At 43.3% G+C, this 20,500-nt stretch overlaps 1 protein-coding gene across 14 annotated transcripts in view; it reads left to right on the plus strand.

Annotated features, from left to right (window-relative positions):
* The window catches only part of ZNF438 (zinc finger protein 438), a 123,127-nt gene extending 109,617 nt beyond the window's left edge, over positions 1-13,510 (plus strand). For 11 of the 14 annotated variants that reach the window (XM_037740938.1, XM_037740939.1, XM_037740937.1 and 8 more), the window contains 2 exons: positions 7,380-9,213; positions 12,565-13,510. In XM_037740938.1, the coding sequence (XP_037596866.1) occupies positions 7,380-9,213; positions 12,565-13,180 (2,450 nt within the window). In that variant the 3' untranslated portion in view covers positions 13,181-13,510. Of the gene's footprint in view, positions 1-99; positions 199-7,379; positions 9,214-12,564 lie in introns of all 14 variants that reach the window. The other 3 variants (XM_037740942.1, XM_037740943.1, XM_017535427.2) reach the window with 1 other exon arrangement.
* Positions 13,511-20,500: the final 6,990 nt, after the last annotated feature.

A 20,500-nucleotide genomic window follows, 5' to 3' on the forward strand; every position in this document is an offset into this window, starting at 1 on the left:
GAAATGGCTTAATAAAGCTGGGTTAGACACTGGCACCTAGTGCTGTTCATCCCTCATTCTTTCGCCCACTGCCTCTGACATGTAAATGATATCCATCAGATCCATTCCTTTGACGGCAATAAAGGAAGAGGAGGACACGCGCTGCACCTTCTCCAAATTTCCAGCAGCATTTTTGGATTTGTCAGAGCCTTATGGATAGTAAATGGCAAATTCAAATATAAGAATATGCTTTGGGGCCGGGCTCAGTGGCTCAAGCCTGTAATCCCAGCACTGTGGGAGGCCAAGGCGGGTGGATCACGAGGTCAAGAGATCGAGACCATCCTGGTCAACATGGTGAAACCCCGTCTCTACTAAAAATACAAAAAATTAGCTGAGCATGGTGGCGCGTGCCTGTAATCCCAGCGACTCAGGAGGCTGGGGCAGGAGAATTGCCTGAACCCGGGAGGCGGAGGTTGCGTTGAGCTGAGATCGTGCCATTGCACTCCAGCCTGGGTAACAAGAGCGAAACTCTGTCTCAAAAAAAAAAAAAAAAAAAAAAAAAAAAAAAAACCCCATCAAAAAAAAAAAAAAAAAAAAAAAAGAATATGCTTTGGCTTTCAAATGGCTATTAATTTTCTGTGAATTAGTATAATTTAATGGTAATAGAAATTTTATACCAGGCACAGTGGCTCACGCCCGTAATCCCAGCACTTTGAGAGGCTGAGGCGGGTGGATCACCTGAGGTCAGGAGTTCGAGACCAGCCTGGCCAACATGGTGAAACCTCGTCTCTACTAAAAATAGAAAAAAAGACTGTCTCAAAAAAAAAAAAAAGAAAGAAAAAAGAAATTTTGGAATATGACAAGCCATTTCTATTTCAAATTATCTTTGTTTTTTTTTTCTTTAAATCTTAGAGATGGTATTATATTTTGTGATAAATTAGGACAACTTTACATATAATCCCCCTCTCTTGAAGGAAGAATGAAGAAAAAGGTCATTGCTTCAAATTGTAATGGGACAGATCTGGGTTGTGTCGACTCTGGCAGATTATTTAACTTCCTCAAACCTCATTTTTCTTAATCTGTATAAGGGGAACAGTAATACTTACTAGCAGAGTTTGGATGAGGATTTAATTAAAAGACCTAGCACCAATTCTAGACCATAATAAGGACTCAACACTTCCTAGTTTCCCTTTAATCCCAGTTAGATCAATTTCTCACCAACTGTAAATGTCACTTTTCAAAATGATTATTTTAATATGCTTAACACATTAAAAACAGCCCATATTTAAGGTTCTAATATTAAGTATTCCTGTTGAAGAATTGTACAAAATTAATTTTACTGAGCGACCCTTTTATGTCTTCAGTTAATAAAAGTCCACGTTTAGTACCCAAGAGTCCTGTGAGTCTCTTTAACTGTGTTATGGGTAGTTTTGCAGGATTTCCAGAAATTCTGAATGTCAGTGGAAATTTTTACTTCTCATTATTTAGTGCACAGTTCTGTAAGATCTGTAATTTAGTGGGTGCAGGTGAGAGTTTTTAGATCACACCATCTGTGAAAGGCCTTGTAAATGTGTGGTGGAATAAGCCACTGTTGTGTAACTAGCTTGCCAAGAAAGACTTTCTGCATTCATACTGTCTTAGTATGTTAGAGTTTTAAAAACTTAATAGCATTTTCAGCTTCTCTAAGCACTCCTATTGTTCAGATTGCTTAAAACAAAAACAAAAAAAGCTGAGCTATTCTAGCATAACTGACCTTTACTGCAAATTATTTTATCTTAAAGAGCCAAATGTTTGGAGGAATAATTCTCACAACTCCACTTGTCTTTGGGAGGTAATGAGTTCTAATACTTCTCAGTACTTAACTTTGGCAGGTAGTCATGCACTGCCTGTCGGATTACTAGGTTACTCCCCTGATGCTTAGCAAGTCTTGTCGTTAAGTAGTCAAGGAAAATAAAAGACATGAGCCTTTCTCTGTATGTATATCTAGACAGTCATTTATGCATAGACACATACTCCTCACGAATATCCCAAAAGATACTTTTTAAAACTGATTCAACTAGGGAAGCTTTCATTTTCCTTTCAATCATTGAACAGGTATTTCTAAGCACCTCCTGTGTGCCAGGCACAGAGGGTATTCAATAGGAAATGAGCCTTATCCCATTCCTGAATTCTTAGTTCCCCCAGGTCCCACCACCCAACAAAGGCCACCGTAATCCTGATCTCTTGTTTCATTTCAGAGATATTCTGCATATATACAGGATATATTTGTGTGTGTATCTTCTCATTTTTGTTAATCCAAGTGATAGCATACTGTACATCTCCTGTCTTGGAGAGTATTCCAGACCACCCTGATTCATTCTTCATTTTTATTACTGTATGGGATAACATTGTATGGTTGGAAGATTATCTTATTAGCACCCTGTTGGTGGACATTTGAGTAATTCCCAGGGTTTTTTCCCTTCTGTTTCTGTGGCCTTACTGTCTTTCTCCTGCCTTGCATTTCTATTAACACATTGGTTTTGTTTCCTATCCTCAATGATTCTGAGAAACTGGGTTCAACACCACCTTCATGGAGACCCTCACCCTTGTACGTACTTTCTGATAGATCCAGGCAAGTATAAGTAAGTTAAATTTACTCAACAAGACCTTATCTTTTTACCCCACAAACTCTTTGTGATTAGCTCGTTGGTCATGAACCACAGCATCCACTTCTTTAAATTGCAGGGACCTTGAGGAGCACAGACTCAGTTTGGCAGACATCATACCTGTCGTCTGGGTCTCTGTCACTTCAGGTTGCCCAGACTGCTCACACTGCCGGGACAGAGCTCAGGAGTGTCCTTTTGTTCCCAGACCACAGTGGCCTCCTTTTCCTTTGAATGCCCTTGCTCTTCCTGTGTGATTTTATTTCCACTATAATGTAGAGACGTTTGAAGATCAGTTGAAGCACATTAACTTCAAATATATCATAATTAGCTCACTCCCATTTGGTATGGCTCTATAAAGTTACCTGGTTTCATTTCTGGAAACCTTAACTGTCAAAAGGTTGCTTTCTCACACTTGGTCATAAAAAATAGGAAGCCCCTTCCTAACTTAAGCCTTTAGAGACGTCGAGGTAACCTTGACCGCTGTTGTTGCTTCAGCTCCATCTTCTGCTGTCTGTTATTTCTGTCTTTGTGTTGACGTTACATGCTCTGCCTCTGAGGTTTGCTTTCCCTTTCTGTTGTTCCTCTGTCTTCATTCTAATCCCCCTACTCTTCCTGTCTGTGTGTCTGTTTTCTTTAAAGCAGTTTCTTCTGGAGAGCTTGTGGTTTCTTTGACTATTTCAGTTTATGCCCCAGCAGCATAATTTACTATTGTCTTTAGTTATTTCCTCAGGTGGTTAGTTGATTAGCTCCTTATTCTGGCAGTAAATAAAATCACATTTTAAAATGTTTCAGAGAAATATCCTCTTTTTCTTTTTTAATTTTCAAAATTTTGCAATGTTAAAGGTCATTTTTAAATTGTCTTTTTTCCCCACTGTTTACAAAATTTCCAAGGCTCAACCACTGAATTATTTATTTTTCTCATTGATTACTTTATTACCACTTTTAAAAATTCCACAAATATTTAGTAAATCTCTGTCATGTGCTGGACACTGTAGGCCCTTGAAGACATAGACCAACTCCCTGTCCTCTAGGAATTCTAGGGAAGGTGGACCATATGTGTAATATTTGTTTGTTTGTTTGTTTGTTTGTTTATTGGAGACGCAGTCTCTCTCTGTCACCCAGGCTGGAGTACAGTGGTGTGATCTCGTCTCACTGCAACCTCTGCCTCTCAGGTTCAAGCAATTCTCCTGCCTCAGCCTCCTGAGTTGTTGGGATTGCAGGTGCCTGCTGCCACGCCCAGCTAATTTTTATATTTTTAGTAGAAACAGGGTTTCACCATGTTGTCTAGAACTTTTTACGTCAAGTGATCTGCTTGCCTCAGCCTCCCAAAGTGCTGGGATTACAGGCGTGAGCCACTGCACCCAGCCATAGATGGAGCATATGTTCTAGAGAAAATTGAACAGGAAGAGGGAGCAGGGAGTTCACAATGGGATATGGTTTTACATAAGGTCATCAGAGAAGAAGCTCTTTGGGAAGAAGCCATTTTAGTAATACCTTGAAGGAAATGATGGAGCAAGTACTGGGGATTTATTGAGGGAAGACTGTCCCGTGTGGTGGGAGTTGCCAGGGCTCCTCCCAGCCAAGAGCATCCTCTCAAGAGGTGCATGCCCAGAACAGCAAAAAGTCTACCACAGCTGGAGTGGAGCAAGTGGAGGAAATAGGTCAGAGAGGCTCCCAGGAACCTTTTTAAGCCTGAGGCCTTTTAAGCCATTGCAGGGATTTTGGCTTTACTCTGAATGAGCTGAAGAGCCACAGGACAGATATGAGAAGATGAGTGAGTCATATGTCTTAGGCTGTGATGCGGTACTGTCACATAATCTTTCAAGAGAGTGTGTTACTAAGCCTTTGTTGTAGCTCATCTTGCAGTAAATCTTTTCTGCTCAATTAGAAGGAAGAACTAGTGATAAATGACTCAATATTTTCTCTCCCTTCAACATCCCAGATCTGTTGTGTAAATGCAAAGATCATTATTACTGTTAATGTGATTATTTAATAAGCCACGTGTCTAGGTAACCAAAAGCCATCAAAAATTTTAGGCCTTCTGCAAAATCTGTCCTGATTTAAAGTATTTATTTACAACTTATTTTGGTACTTCAAAAAAAAAAAAAAAAGATGAGAAGCTGAGGTTTAGAATGAAAAACATTTAAATTTAAAGGCTATGAAAAGAAAACTTAAAAAAGTAAGATTGTGTAGGAAGAAGTAGCAATCCATATAGATGACTATTGTGAAGTGATTTACCACTCAATTTACTCATAAGCTCAATTCATGGTAACAAAACTAACAAGGAAAACAACAAATGACGTAACTATCTTTGTCTGATTTTTCCAGACCATAGCACTCGTCTGTGTACTTCTTATTCTAGTGCAGGCTATCCTGTGAAATATGTTTTATAACACCCTTTTTCTTAGCAAAACAATAATTACTTTCTAAAAATAAACTGGTCAATATAAATTTCAACTGATTTCTACTAGGTTGCTTATTTAGAGGGGTGTCATTTCTGCTGAAAGAATCAACTTCCTGCTAAAATTGTTAATTCAATCACCATAGGCATTAAAATCAAGGTTGATTTCACGTTTTCTTTTTTGTTTTTTGAGAGGGAGTCTCACTTAGGCTGTCGCTCACGCTGGAGTGCAGTGGCACAATCTCAGTTCACTGCACCCTCTGCCTCCAGGGTTCAAGGAATTCTCCTGCCTCAGCCTCCTGAGTAGCTGGGATTGCAGGCACCCACCACCATGCCCCTCTAATTTTTTTGCGTTTTTTAGTAGAGACCGAGTTTCACCACATTGGCCAGGCTGGTTTCTAACTCCTGGCCTCAAGTGTTCCACCCACCTCGGCCTCCCAAAGTGCTAGGATTATAGGCGTGGGCTACCATGCCTGGCCAATTTTACAATTTCAGTTGTCTGTTTCACTAGATTGTCTGCTACCTACCTTGTATCCTCTGAACAGATAGTCTTCAGTCCCTTAACCACGAGTTCTAAAATGTAAAAACTCTGAAAACAGAAGTTTATCAAAAGTTGGGGACCAAACTCATTCGGAAGCAAAAACTTGAACTGAAATAAGACAATTTTAAAATCTTCATTTGTCTTGCTTGTGAATATTTGCATATTTTGCTACAGAAGTGGTAACAGGTTCAATTATGGGTGCCTTGCTGATTCTGCTGGGAGTTATGTAACATTTGGTATATGCATCTTACTACTTTCCAAAATTTGAAAATGTGAATTCCAAACCGTATCTTTCTCCAAAAATTTCAGAAAAAGGATTGTGAGCTTGCAGTAGCCAATCCTTGGAATAATAATAATTGGAATAATGTAGGTACCTAGAAAATGTGAATTGAAGTTTGATTAATATGAGATACTGGCCGGGCGTGGTGGCTCACACCTGTAATCCCAGCACTTAGGGAGGCCGAGGCGGGTGGATCACGAGGTCAAGAGATCGAGACCATCCTGGTCAACACGGTGAAACCCCGTCTCTACTAAAAACTACAAAAAATTAGCTGGGCATGGTGGCGCGTGCCTGTAATCCCAGCTACTCAGGAGGCTGAGGCAGGAGAATTGCCTGAACCCAGGAGGCGGAGGTTGCGGTGAGCCGAGATCGCGCCATTGCACTCCAGCCTGGGTAACAAGAGCGAAACTCCGTCTCAAAAAAAAAAAAAAAAAAAATATGAGATACTTAGAAATTAGAAATTTTTCTGCACCCAGGTCTTGTGACCTTGAGACCTCAGAGAATAAAATAGATAATTCAGTCTTCAGAAGCAAGGCACCAAAATGTTTCCTTTATTGTTCTCTTAAGGTAGGAGTAATTGGTCTGGTAGGTCAGGCTAATAAATCCAGAAAGAATGAAATGTTATTCTATCAGTTAAATTTTTCCTATTAGTATCCTAGAAGGTGCTTTTTGTGCCATTCACATATGTTTCATGTTGTCTCTATGTCTTCACTTATCACTTTGTATCTTTTTGTTTTTGTTCCATATTTTTTAAAGGTGTCACATCAGCTTTTTTCATACTGGTGATTTAATTGCAAAAGCACACATAAGCAGTTTGAAAAGTGTGAGAAGAAATTCGCAAGTCACATGGGGAAACAGCAACAAAGCTAGCATTCAGTCTGGAATTCGTCCACCGTGCAAAGCAAATTGCACGGCCAGTGGGTCAAATGGTGTATTCTGAAATTGAGTGAAAAGTGAGCTTGATACAAAAAACGCTTGTTTCATACAAAGGATACAGTGGGAAATATCAAGATGAATTGAATATAGGCTTTACCCTCACAAAGCTTAAGCTTAATTGGGAAAGCAGAACGTGTATATAAAATAAGAAAATACATAGCACAACATTCCAGACGAGGGCCTTTGCATCTCAAGAGATTAGGAAAGAAGGTAGGGTTTCCCCTGCTTGTGAAAATGAGTGGGGACAGGTTAAATGCAGAGGATGGGCTTGTGGAATACATGGATGAGAAGGATGGAATCTTCACTGTCAAGCAGTGTTGAGTAGTAGAGATACACATAAACACATAAATTATTACAGAAAATGGTAAATTGCATATCAGGAGCTAGGGAGCCATAGAGGAATATAGTGATCCTTTGGGAAGTAGGCAGGAAGTGATCTTCAAGCTGGTCTTGACGGACACAAGAGTTTGTCCAGAAGAGTTGGAGATAGGTCAAGGAATCTGTTCTGGGCAGAATAAATAAGATGCTTGTTGTTTGAAGTTTCATTAATAGGACAGTTACATATAGTAACTCTTTATGTTTTATTTTTCATTGCAGGTGAATCAAACATCCCTTCTGGAACAATACAGAGTAAGAAGGGTTTGCAGAATAAGAGTCAGTTTAGGACCATTGCACCCAAAATTGTGCCCAAAGTCCTAACGTCCAGAATGGTGCCATGTCATTCTCCATCACTCTCTGATCAGGTGAATCTGGGATCCTTCAATTCCAAGCCGCTGGGAATGTCTCCCCAGAACTATGCTCTGATGCAGGTTGCTGGCCAGGAGGGGACATTTTCTCTTGTTGCTCTGCCACATGTTGCCTCAGCCCAGCCCATTCAGAAACCCAGAATGTCCCTACCTGAAAATGTGAAACTTCCTATTCCTCGATATCAACCCCCAAGAAATAGCAAAGGATCAAGAAAGAAACCCCGCCTGATCTTTCCTAAGAGTGGCTCTAGCAAAGCTCCTGCCCAAACCCAAATGTGTCCTCAGATGTCCCCTTCCCCACCTCACCACCCTGAACTCCTTTGCAAACCCAGTCCATTCGAGGAAGTGCCATCACTAGAGCAAGCCCCAGCCAGCATTGGCACAGCTGCACTGACCAATGGAAGTGACCATGAGGACTTGAGACCACCAGTGACCAACACCCATGGCAGTCCGAACCCTCCTCCCACCTCAGCATCATCCACACCAGAGGAGCCTGCCAAGCAGGACCTCACAAGTCTTTCGGGGAAAGCATACTTTGTAAGCAAGAAAACATCTAGTAAACCTTCTGCTGTTGCCAGTGAAAAACTTAAACAACAAGTTGATCTTGCAGAAACCATGACCAGTTTATCAGCAACCATTCTTGGCAATGCAGTTCAGTTTATCTCTTCAGTCCCCAGAGGGAAACTGCCAATCCCACCCTACTCAAGAATGAAGGCAGCAGAGGTTTATGAAACCAAATCAGATACTAACATCACAGGTTATTCTTTACCAGGACCTAAGGCAGACTGTGATAAGATGCCTTCCACCACAGAAGGCTTTAGTGCAGCCACCAAAGTGGCAAGCAAGATGCCTGTTCCACAAGTGTCACAGCAGAGTCTCTGTGAAAGTGCCTTTTGTCCACCCACCAAATTTGATCTCAGCCACAACACGAAACTGAACAGTGGAGCAGCAAAGAGAAAAGGAAGAAAACGGAAGGTACCAGATGAAATGTTGGCATTTCCGGGAAGAAGGAGGAAATGTATCATTAATAAATGTAGAGATGGTAAAGAAAGAGTAAAAACTGATCCCCAGGAATGCAGAGACCAAAAGCCAGAGGCCATGAAGAAATATCGTAGCATTATGCCCAAACCTATCATGGCCATATCCACCTTGGCTCCCCTGGCTTCTCCAACTACATTGCAATCCCAGATGCATGGGGGCCTAGGTCAGGATGTTTTGTTAAATAATTCACTCACTCCTAAATACCTCAGCTGTAAGCAGGACAACAGCCCTTCCCCTAAGCCCAGCTCTGTGTTCAGAAATGGATTCTCTGGCATTAAGAAGCCTTGGCACAGATGTCACATCTGTAACTACCACTTCCAGTTCAAACAGCACCTTCGAGACCACATGAATACACACACCAACAGACGGCCTTACAGCTGTCGGATTTGTCGCAAGTCCTACGTACGTCCTGGCGGCCTGAGCACACACATGAAACTTCATCATGGCGAGAACCGTCTGAAGAAACTCATGTGTTGTGAGTTTTGCGCAAAAGTGTTTGGTCACGTCCGAGTCTATTTTGGCCATCTGAAAGAAGTGCATAGAGTTGTGATCAGCACTGAGCCCGCAACCAGTGAACAGCAGCCCGGAGACATACCAAAGAACAGAGACCCGAGTGTGCGAGGCGCACAGGGATCGTCGGAGAGGTGAGTACTGATGGGATGGAAGCCCAGCACGACAGCCTGTTTGGATTTGGGGAAGAGGGGAAGATTTCATATTCAGAAAGAGTTTATAAAACATCTCTTGGATTAAGATTTCATATAGCAGCTATCTGTACCTCTCAGTTCTGTGAAGAAGAATCTCGTTTCTCTCTGGTTTCTGATCATCCATGATTGTCATTACCCTAATCTAGTTGGTAAATTATTGTATATAGTTCCAGAGGTCTTTACAAGTAATTTCTCCCAAAATCACATTCACAGAATTTGCAACATTTTAAACAGCATCATTTGCCCCAAAATGCGGCATGACCCTTGGTGGGGACTCAGAGTGGGTGGGTCTGTCACGTTGACCCTACCTTAAGGTGGCTACACCCCACCGTCTTCATTTGCCCTGTTTTTCTTATCAGGTCGGGTTAGCTCTTTCTGGTGTCATTCCTTTTTGCAGGCACTGATTCCTAGTGTTTTTGTTAGGGATCCTTGGGGTGTCGTTTCACCAGCTGGAAACCTCTGTGGCCAGTGGCGCCGTAGCCTGAGTTCTGCTCTGGCCCACTAGGCTCATTCCACCCACTGGGCCTGGCAGAGTGCACTCGGCTCATGCTGTCAGCCTAGATCACATGCCTGCCAAGGGCGAGCCAGGCACCGAATGGTGAGGGGTGTGTGAGCGAGCATGGGTTCTGGCCACTGCACATAGGCAGGCACACCAGCTGCTGCTGCAGGGCAGGGGGCTCCAGGTGCCAGCTCCCTGCAAGCCCATGGCTGGACCAGGCATATCGCAAGCAGCTTCCATGGCTGGCACCGGGAACGCAGTGTTGCCCAGAAGCTTGGATACCCCGGTAACCTCAGGGCCCCAAGGAGGGAGTCAAGGCCCTGGCTCAGGGAGCTCCCAGGTCTGAGCTTCCCAAAAGGATACAGTTTTTCTCTCCTCTTCACCGACAATGTGGTAAGCAAGGGGTGGTTTCAGCCTGTTTGTGTTACAGCTCTCTTAGCCCCACCATTTGGCAGGTCCCAAGTTCTTATCCTGCATTCGGGAAGAATGAGGTACACAGACAAGTGGAGGGTGAGCAAGATGAGGAGCTTTATTGAGCAATAGAACAGCTCAGAGTTGAACTGCAGGGGGGCACTTCCTTTCTGTACTCAGGTTGTCCCGATGAGCATTCAGCTCTTAGCAGAGAGGGTAGCTCTCTGCCGCCGGTCATCCCATTGTCTTTTCAAGTCTGGCTAAGTCCAGGGCTTTTATGGGCCTCAGAGGGGAGGAAGTGCATGCCGGTTGGTCCATGGGTGGTCACAGACAGGCCCAGAAAAGCACCACAGGTTCCCACTCCGGTCCACATGACTGACAGCCTGGCCCCCAAGCTTCCCTGGCTTGAAGGTGGGACTTCACCAGGGACCTGCCCCTTTCCACTCAGGAGCTTTTCTGCCTCCTGCTTCTGTTTATGGCACCTAGGCTGTTAGTGCTGAGGGGCACCTGCAGGCCAGCACCCAGCTATCCTCAGTGCCCTCTCGTCAGCCTCCCTCCCATGCTCATTGCACCCAAAATCCGGAGCCGACTGAGGTGGTAGGGGCTGGCATGTCAGTGCCGCCTCAAGTGTGTGCACACCCAGCCAGGTTACAGCAGTGTCCAGGCTCAGCCCCAACCTTGCTTTAAGATTGGAGCAGCTGCTGACAGCAGAGAGAAGCCAGGCAGCAGGAGCAGGCACTTCTGAGCCTGTGTGGGAAAAGGGGCCTTCCCAGACCCCTGAGAGTGCAGAGATGCCTGGATCTGCAGCCACAGGAGGGTGGCTACAGTGACGCTTGGGAGGGCGGGAGGGTTATCACCTGCTCCCAGCTTCCAAGAGCACAGGGGTGCCGGGTCACAGCTGCGGCTTGGGCAGCTGCAGTTGCACCTGGGAAGCTCCCACCCCGCCAGCCTGGAAGGGGCAGGGCTGCCGCTCAACCCCAGCTCCCACTTGGCTCCCTGGAGCGAGACACTGCCCCCGGCCCAGCTCCGCCTCAGGGCCACTCGCTCCGCACTCCTCCCTGCCCCACTGTGCTGTTTCCCCTGCTGGCAGGTGACTCACCCTGGCCCCATCGTGGCAGCTCCCAGGACAGTGGGCTTCAGGGACTGCCCACCTCCCCTCCACGTTTTCCCCACAGCAACAGCAGGCGAGGTGCAGGCGGCATGGTGGCCCTGGCCAGCCCCACACAGGTGAACCCCATGCTCTCAAGGCCAACCCCGCAAGTCCTGGCTACACCTTCAGACGGGTGCTTGCTGGCTCCCGAGATGTGGCAGGGAACAGGGTTGAGGCCAGAGCAGAGGCCCTAGGCCTGGGAGCAGGTCCTGCCCGGCCATGTAAGGATGGGGATAGCACAGTCAGCTGCCTTGGGGACATGGGGCACAGGGGTCCCCCCACCACACTGCTGCCCCTGCAGCCCCTCCTGCCACCGCCTCGCACCTCCTTGCTGCAGCCTGCGTGACGGCAGTGGCCACTCCAGATGGCCTGCCCCTGCCATCATTATAAACAAATAGGCTAAGTAATTTGGAAGCCTGGCAGGCAGGCGTGAGAGCAGCCATGAAGCTGGAAAACGGCTCAGTTTGGGTCGTGTGTATCTGTTTCCACTGAGGCGACTGAGAGTGTTTCATGGCATTACCTCTCTTCAGCGTCATGAGAAGTAAACCTTTTCCAGGCTCTGCAATCCCTGCCCCTTTTTTTCCTCAGTTGTCCCAATTGCTCTCAGTACCTTCTATTCAACTTTGGCTCATTCTGTCATGTTCAATAAAAGTAAGGGCTACCTATCCTATTTCTCCTTGCTTTTCTATAGTTTCTCATTTTTCTTAGACATTTCTGTCCCCTTTAAGACCGCTGTGCCTTTCACTAATGAACAATGAAACCTCACTTCTTCCTTGTTTTCCTGTAGTTAGATTTTGATTTTTAGGTACAATGTCCAAATTACATTTGGTGCTCAAGGTTAGGGAGAGCCACAGCGGGTAGGGTGAGACTGTTACCTTCAACAGAGCCAAAGGTGCTGCCATACCCTTCACCCGCTCTTACATGACTCTTCCACGTGATTGCTCCTGTCCCTGTGGTAACCGAGGACAAGTTAGCTAGCCTGGGACAGATGCATGAAGAGAAGGACTCTTACTAAATGAACCTGGTAGCTGGAGAAATGTGTGGCCACAAGCAGGAGTGACAGCTGGTGTTTACTGCGGTCCTTTGTCTTTTCAGGTGCTCTCTGTTTACCCCAGCCCCTGTCTTTCTTGTCGGTGTATATTTTAGATCCCTGAAGGCTGAGAACTGCGAGGGAAGGTTCCAATTGTGTTTTTCCATGAAATCTTAGGTACACTATTTTTGTCCTTTTCAGGGAAAATAAGTCCAACCTGGAAGAAGACTTCCTTCTAAACCAGGCAGACGAAGTCAAATTACAAATCAAATGTGGCCGTTGTCAAATTACTGCTCAGTCTTTTGCGGAAATAAAGTTTCATTTGCTCTATGTTCACGAAGAGGAAATTCAGGGCAGGCTGCAAGAGGGGACCTTCCCAGGAAGCAATGGGACTCAGGAAGAGCTGGTGCAGCACACTAGCCCCAGCTGGAAACGGCATCCTGAGAGAGGGAAGCCGGAGAAGCCTCATTCCTCCAAAGAGGAGTCACACGCATGCCCGAGACTGAAAAGGCAGCTCCACCTTCATCATCAGAACGGCATGGAAATGCTCATGGAAAACGAAGGACCCCAGTCAGAAACCAACAAGCCGAGGGAAACCCACCAGGGCCCTGAATGTCCCGGCCTCCACACGGTCCTCTTGTGGTCCCATTCAGGCTTTAACTGCCTCCTTTGTGCAGAGGTGCTGGGGCGGAAGGAGGACCTCCTCCTTCACTGGGAGCACCAGCATAACTGTGAGGACCCTTCCAAACTGTGGGCTATTTTCAATATGGTCTCCAACCAGGGATTGATTGAACTTTCCAGTGAAGCTGAGAAATGAAACCCCAAGGCGGGCCGGGGTTGAGGAGAGAGCTCTGCCGCCACCTTCCCTCAGAGCTTCATGCTTTATGGTGGTGCTTAATCACAAAGATCAGACAACACGGGATCAGCGCGAGTGAGCAGAAGTGATTTTTGTATGTGGTTTTATTGTCTTAGGAAATAAAATACATGTTCTCCAAGCATTTTTTCTAACCATGTGCTGTCTTAATTTAAAATCATATGTACTGATTCTTAATATCTTAGACTTTCAGAATAAATAAAAATATGAAAATTTGGAAATTGAAATCTAGAGGAGTATAGGCTGTTCTTCAAATACAGCTCTCAGTGAAAACGTGTGTATGTGTCTTTACTTTTGTTCAGATGTTTTCTGCTTATATAGATTGATGAATGTCAAAACTTCCCAGGCAGCAAAGCCCTTTTAGTCTCAACCATAGTACCATGTTAGATGGTAAATGCTGATATTTATTAAATTCTCTGGTTTATTTGAATATAATACAGAGCAGTATTTGAATAAGATTGTCATTTGCAATAATTTGAAATCCATGTTTTCAGGATTCAGATTTTTGTTTCTTGTAATTTAACTATTTTCTTAAATGCACATTTCCTTGAAGATTAGTTGTTGGCAAGTCTTACAGCTGTAGTGTTCCATATCAAAATAATTTTTTTAAATTTAGTACTTCAGCTAATAAAAAATCCACTTGCTTGGTAAAAAGTTATTTTCAAGTTGTCTTTGGGACAGAAAATTTACAACCTGGCAAGTGAACTAGATAGTTCAGTCCAGATGTATAGAGGTCTCAACTGCTTTCCCTCACTCCCAAGTAACTTCAGAGGGTTGTCGCTAGCTGATCAATTTTAAATGGAACTATGCCTTTCAAGCCCAGGTTCTCTTTGAAAGTCAAGAGTAAATGATTGCCTCCTAAATTCCTGGGAAATTACCTCGAATCAGTAAAGTTGTCATTTGAAGTTTCTGGCCATTCTGGCTGCAAAATCATTTACTTAGAAAAGTGGACTTCAGCACTCATCCTACTGATAATCGCAGCCTTGGATGAAAGCACCATACGTGTGGCCAGCCCTGTTTGCTGAAGCTCAGCCCAGGCATGTTCATAATATTTTGTGCTCAAGGAAGTAAACAGAGAACTAAATTCTAATTGATAAGCTAGTGGATCTTAAATCTTTTTTTAATGTCCAGTTTTAAAAGCCAGTGTACATAGACATGATTTGCCTCAAATAGTACAAAAAGAGAAAAATTTGCTTTTTTGCAAATAGTTTTGTAAATTTGAGAAGAGAGTAGGGATAGAAATATCTGAAAGATTGTGTTGTGGTTTGTCTACCGATCATACTTTACCCAGTTTCAAATAGGGAATATCAGACCTCCAGTGTTTGATAGTTTTAGAACTCTGGGTTAATAATGAAATCTCTTTACCATTCAAACCAGTTCCCAGTTTGTTTTTTGAAAGATTGGTCTTGAAGACGTCACCAAATGGCTTCTACAAAGAATACTACTTGAATTCAAACCATGGAACTTGGATTCAAACTATGGAATAATTCATAGACTGCTCAATCCTCAGATGCTAAGTCGTATTTTAAAAACGCTGGCCCATTGGCCAAGGCAGAGTAGTGAGTGTGGAGTACGTATGGAGACAGAGGACTGGGGACAGAATGCATCCACCCAGGACTCGTGGACAGTCTGAAGTCCCCTAGGTTGTGCAGGGACCCAACTATGGCTTTTATCTTCACATATTCTTACAGCAAGGTCATAGGCAGTCTCCAGAAAGAAGCCCAGTGAGGAGTGGGGAAAAGAGCAAAGGTTTGGAGAAGATATGATGGGCTCATGATTCAGCACTCTGGCCGGATCCACATTTCAGAGCATCTCAGAGCAGCGGCCCCAATATGCTAACTAAATATAGGCAACTCAATGAGACTGATCCATGCAGAGAGCAAGGGCGCAGGTGGGGACCCATGGAAAAGTGACACTCATCTTTGAGAAAATTCTTTTTTTAAGAGAAGGAAGCTTGTGGGGCATAGGTCCCTCTCTGGAAGTCAGTGTGTATGGGTTCATTTGTGGTACAGTGTTACAGTTCTCAGCTTTTCAAAACTCCCCTTCCTTACAACACAGACAGCCCCAGTGCCATCCAAAATAAGGTATGCCTTGCCCTTACTAGTAGTGCTTCATTGAGAATGGTGGGAAGAGGGCTTCCTATGGGGGAGGCAGGAAGTCAAGAGGGTACTTAGCTAAAGTTACTTTGGGAACAGCTCAGAGCCTTTCTTGGGGTGGAAATGTTACTGGAACAGTCCCAACCTGTCTACTTAGGCCAGAGGTGGTGTGGTATAGAACAAAGTGCTCTCATACTTACTGTGTGTGGCCCTCTCCGAGGCTCCATTCCCTCCTCTGTGAAATGTGAGTGACAGTCCTACCTCAAGGCACTGTTGTGAAGAGTCAAAGAGACACACATGAAATGCCTGGCACCCGTGGGCCATGTGGTAACTGGTGGCTGGGATTTATTAGGCTTTTGGCCAGACTTGGGAGAAGAGGTATTTTATACCATATAAAAGATAATTGTAGAAAGCTTGAGTAGACAGATCTTAAGTACAGAATTCAGGAATGGAAACTACTAGGAACCACAGAAGTTTGCATTTTTGCATGAAATGAACTAATTTTTAAACAAAAACTAGGATTTGGATTGCATGCAGGTTTGGTAACTGTCTATTCAATCAGAATAAAAAGCAAAATTCACTCAATTATTTCCATTCCAGCCTTCACTTTGGGGCTTGTATTGCCCAGGTCACAGCCCAGATTGTACCTCCTTCCTGCAGCTGCCCCTCTGCCCTGCCCTTGCCCTGTTCTAGCTGTGATCATAGCACCCACGTTGCTGTCCAGAAGCTGAGGGTGGACTTGCCCAACTCTCACACTGGATAATAAGCCTCATGAGGGCAGGAACTGTACCTGTGAACAGAGGTTCAGCACAGAGCCTTACAGGGTCCAGTGCCTGACATGGAATGGCGCACAGCAGATGTTTGTTGGAAAAAAAAAAGGATACACCAGTTAAATAACAAAATTGCCACTTTCCTTTTTGTGTATAAACCAGCCTTAGAAGCAACCAAACTTGTAGCTAGAAAGGCATGGAGACAAACTTGATCTTAAATTCAGCACATCCATTTTGCTTCATGTCTTTTGCTTCTTGGAAAATTGTCCCAATGCCAGCAAAACTAGATTTTTTTTTCCTCCTCTTTTGGCCCTAAATTATTTCTGAAAGTTACAGCATTTTCGATCTGTATTGTTTTATTACCTGTCATTTTTATTCACGTCCGCTTTTGTTGCGCACGCTCTCTCTCTCTCTCCTGTCTCTCCTCTCTCTCACTGGACCACTTCCTAGTTTAGCTTGACTGTTCCTCTGTTAAGCTGTTCCTCATATGGAAAGTTGCCGCTTCATCAGCACACCATAAATAATCCAACCTGGGTGCGTTCCACTGCCTTCTCTGGCTACAGACTCCTCCCCTCCTCAGCTGCACGGCTCCAGTTGTCTGTGGCCCCTGTGACAGGGTTGTTGGCAGTAAATGTTCAACTTCATTTATTTCCTAGAATTCTCAGATCTGGACTGGTTTGCTCCATTCAAGCTGCTGACAAGCTTTGTTAGGTACATATTTTACAGCGTCTCCCCTTTTCACTGGGCTCCTGAGAAAAAGTGTCCTGGTGAATATGACCTGGAATTTAGCAGAATAGGTTTTTAGCTTCAACTTTATTCTGACTTCCCTGACACTGGACAATCAGCAGCTTATCTAGACTTGTGGTTTAATCTAATGTATATTTTAACAATATCCACCTCTTCAGGAATATTACTTCTAGAGGTGAAATATTTATTGTGTCTTATATTTGGTCACGGTCATGGTTATTCTTATAATAAAATTATAACCACAATTTTGGGGGCACGTTTTAAATTTGTGTTTAGTATGCAAACGTTGGCTTAGGAGTACATCACATTTTCCATGCTCTGAAGTGTGAAAATATTTCAATGCATTGCTTAACTGTAGGAAAAACGCTACCCATTGAAGGAAACCAAATGTGACAAGTAAAAGATATACTGATTATTCCTTCTAATTTTAATGTGAAGCTAAATTTTCTTTTTCAGTTAAATTTACTCCTATCCTCAGAATTGCTCCACCCACTTAGCTTAACAATGAGATGGCAATTCTTGCCATTTTTAGTATGTTCCAAAATCAAAATCTCAAGTTATTAGACTTATAATAGATCATATTTTTTAATAGTCACTGAGCACTCCTCAATAAAAAGATTGTGCCTTCTTTCATTAAATATGAATTTAATCTCCACCTAGAAGTTGCAAAGAGACCACCAGGCCTTTGGAGAGACAAAGCACTGAATTTGGTCTGATTGCTGCCTAATTGTAATGCATATCTTACTGCAAAAATTCACCCATGGAAGAGATCCAAGTAGCTCAAACACAAGCACCCCGCATAACCACCCTAGAGCTCTGTCTGTCTCTGAAAGATATTTAAGGTTTTGTGCTTAGGAAACTAACGTGCTATCTTCTCCCAGTCTAATGCAAATTAAAGCACAATTAAGGTTTTCATAAGGCATTCATTGAACCAAGCTTTTTGACTTGACCATGATTATACCTAAGGAAAGTTACTCTAAAATGTCCGAGAAAACTAAGTCTTTCAAATGGTCTTTATTCTTTCAGGAAGTAAAAGACCGGGAAGGAGAAGCAGGAGAATGAGCCTACTGTGTCAAGATGCAGCATAAGGAGCTTTCTGGTGATGCAAGGCCTGGTGGGGCACTGAAAGGGTAGGGGGACATGTCTCTAGTGTCCAGGTAGTACAATGCCATTCATATTTTGTTGTAACCAATGGAAGGAAATTTGGCAATGTCTATCAAAATCTAAAATGTGCATTTTGACCCAGGATCCCTACTTCTAAGAATTTGTACCACACAGGTACACAGGTAGATAAAGATGTTCACTGCAGCATTGTTTATAGTTAGCAAAAGACTAGATGCAACTGAAATATCTATCACAGCTGGTAAAAAAAAAAAAAAAAATCAGTACACCTTATAATGGAGTACCATGGTGCAAAAGATTGAAGTAGCACTTTGTGCTGGAATAAGTATTGTGTGAAGGAAGCAAGGTCAGAAGAATGTATACTATGTTTAAAAAGAGGAAGAAAGAGGGAAAGGATATATGTGTGCTCATAGATGCACAGAAAATTTACGGAAGGTGACTTTGCACTATTGGAATGTTTTGTTGCATTTAAAAACTTTTCCCATTTTATTTATATTTCATATTTTGATATTCTTGACATAGAATTTCAACATTATTTCAATCAAATCTGGTAGTATTTTCTTGCATAGCCTTTGCATTTGGTAATATGTTTAGAAACTCCAGTGCTTACTGAAGTGTTCATAATTATTTTCTTCTAATAACATTATGGTCTTTTTTTTTTTTTTTTTGAGACAGAGTCTTGCTGTGTCTCCCAGACTGGAGTGCAGTGGCACGATCTCGGCTCACTCCATCTCCCACGTTCAAGTGATTCTTGTGCCTCAGCCTCCCAAGTAGCTGGGACTACAGGCACGCACCACCACACCCAGCTAATTTTTGAATTTTTAGTAGAGACAAGTTTTCGCCATGCTGGCCAGCCTGGTCTCAAATTCCTGACCTCATGTGATTCACCTGCCTCAGGCTCCCAAAGTGCTGGGATTATAAGCATGAGCCCCCGCGCCCAGCCTCTCATACTCTCCTTTATATATTACAGTGGTTAGAAACACGGGCTTTGTTGTCTTACAATTTTATATTTCACTCCTGAGTCTACCAGCTATTTATTTAGCTCTGTAATTCTGACAAGTTCCCTCATTTTTCTTTTTTACCTTAAGTTCAGGGGTACATGTGCAGGTTTGTTATTTAGATAAACTAGCATCATAGGGGTTTGCTGTACAGATTATTTCATCACCTAGGTATTAGTTCAGTACTCTTTAGTTATTTTTCCTGATCCTCTCCCTCCTCCCACCTTTCACCCTCCAGTAAACCCCAGTGTGTGTTGTTCCCCTCTATGTGTCCATGTGTTCTCCTCATTTAGCTCCCACTTGTAAGTGAGAACACGCGGTATTTGGTTTTCTGTTCCTGTGATAGCTCCCGTGTTAGTATGCATGGCTGCATAGTATTCCATGGTGTGTTTGTACCACATTTTCTTTATCCAGTCTTCCACTGATGGGCATTTTAGGTTGATTCCATGTCTTTGCTGTTGTAGCACTGCAATGAATGTGTACATGTGTCTCTATGATAGAACAATTTATATTCCCAGTGATGGGATTTCTGGGTCGAATGGTAGTTCCGTTTTTAGGTCTTTGAGCAATACTACACTGTCTTCCACAATGGTTGAACTAATTCACAGTCCCACCAACAATGTATAAGCATGTTCCTTTTTCTTTGCAACTTGCCAGCACCTGTTATTTTTTTCTTTTCAATTATAGCCATTCTGACTGGGTGAGATGTTTTCATAAGGCATTCATTTGAGTTGCATTTCTCTAATGATCAGTGATGTTAAGGTTTTTTTCATATACTCGTTGGTCAAATGCATGTCTTTTGAAAAACATTCTTTGCCCCCTCTTTAATGGGCTTGTTTTTTTTCTTGTAATTTGTTTGTTTAAGTTCCTTATAGACGCCGGATATTAGACCTTTATCAGACGCATCATTTGCACATATTTTCTCCCCCTTCTGTAGGTTGTCTGCTGCCCTGCTGATAGTTTCTTTTTCTGTGCAGAAGCTCTTTCGTTTAATTGGATCCATTTGTCAACTTTTGCTGTTGTTGTAGTTGCTTTTGACATCTTTGTCCTGAAATCTTTGCCCATTCCTATGTCCAGAATGCTATTGCCTAGGTTGTCGTCCAGGGTTTTTAGAGTTTCAGGTTTTACATTCAAGTCTTTACTCCATCTTGGGTTGATTTTTGTATATGGTGTAAGGAAGAGGTCCAGTTTCAGTCTTCTGCATATAAAGAACTAGCCAGTTCTCCCAGTACCACGTATTGAATAGGGAGTCCTTTCCCCATTCCGTGTTTCTGTCAGCCTTGTCGAAGATCAGCTAGTTTTTGGTGTGCGGCCTTGGCTTTACCAGATTAAGCTGTAGCCATACTGGTATCATTAGGGTAGGCCTCAGCAAAATTGTGAAGGAGGGAACATCTGTCCTGTTTCCTCACTTGTGGTGCCCTGGGCATTTTCTCACTTGAGACCCTACTGCCTGACGGTCCCACGAAGATGACCAACAAATTAAAAAGATATATTTGCAACCCAAGATACATATTCATATGTATGTATACT

The sequence above is a fragment of the Cebus imitator genome, unplaced genomic scaffold (assembly GCF_001604975.1).
Source record: "Cebus imitator isolate Cc_AM_T3 unplaced genomic scaffold, Cebus_imitator-1.0 Scaffold92, whole genome shotgun sequence".
Taxonomy (NCBI): domain Eukaryota; kingdom Metazoa; phylum Chordata; class Mammalia; order Primates; family Cebidae; genus Cebus; species Cebus imitator.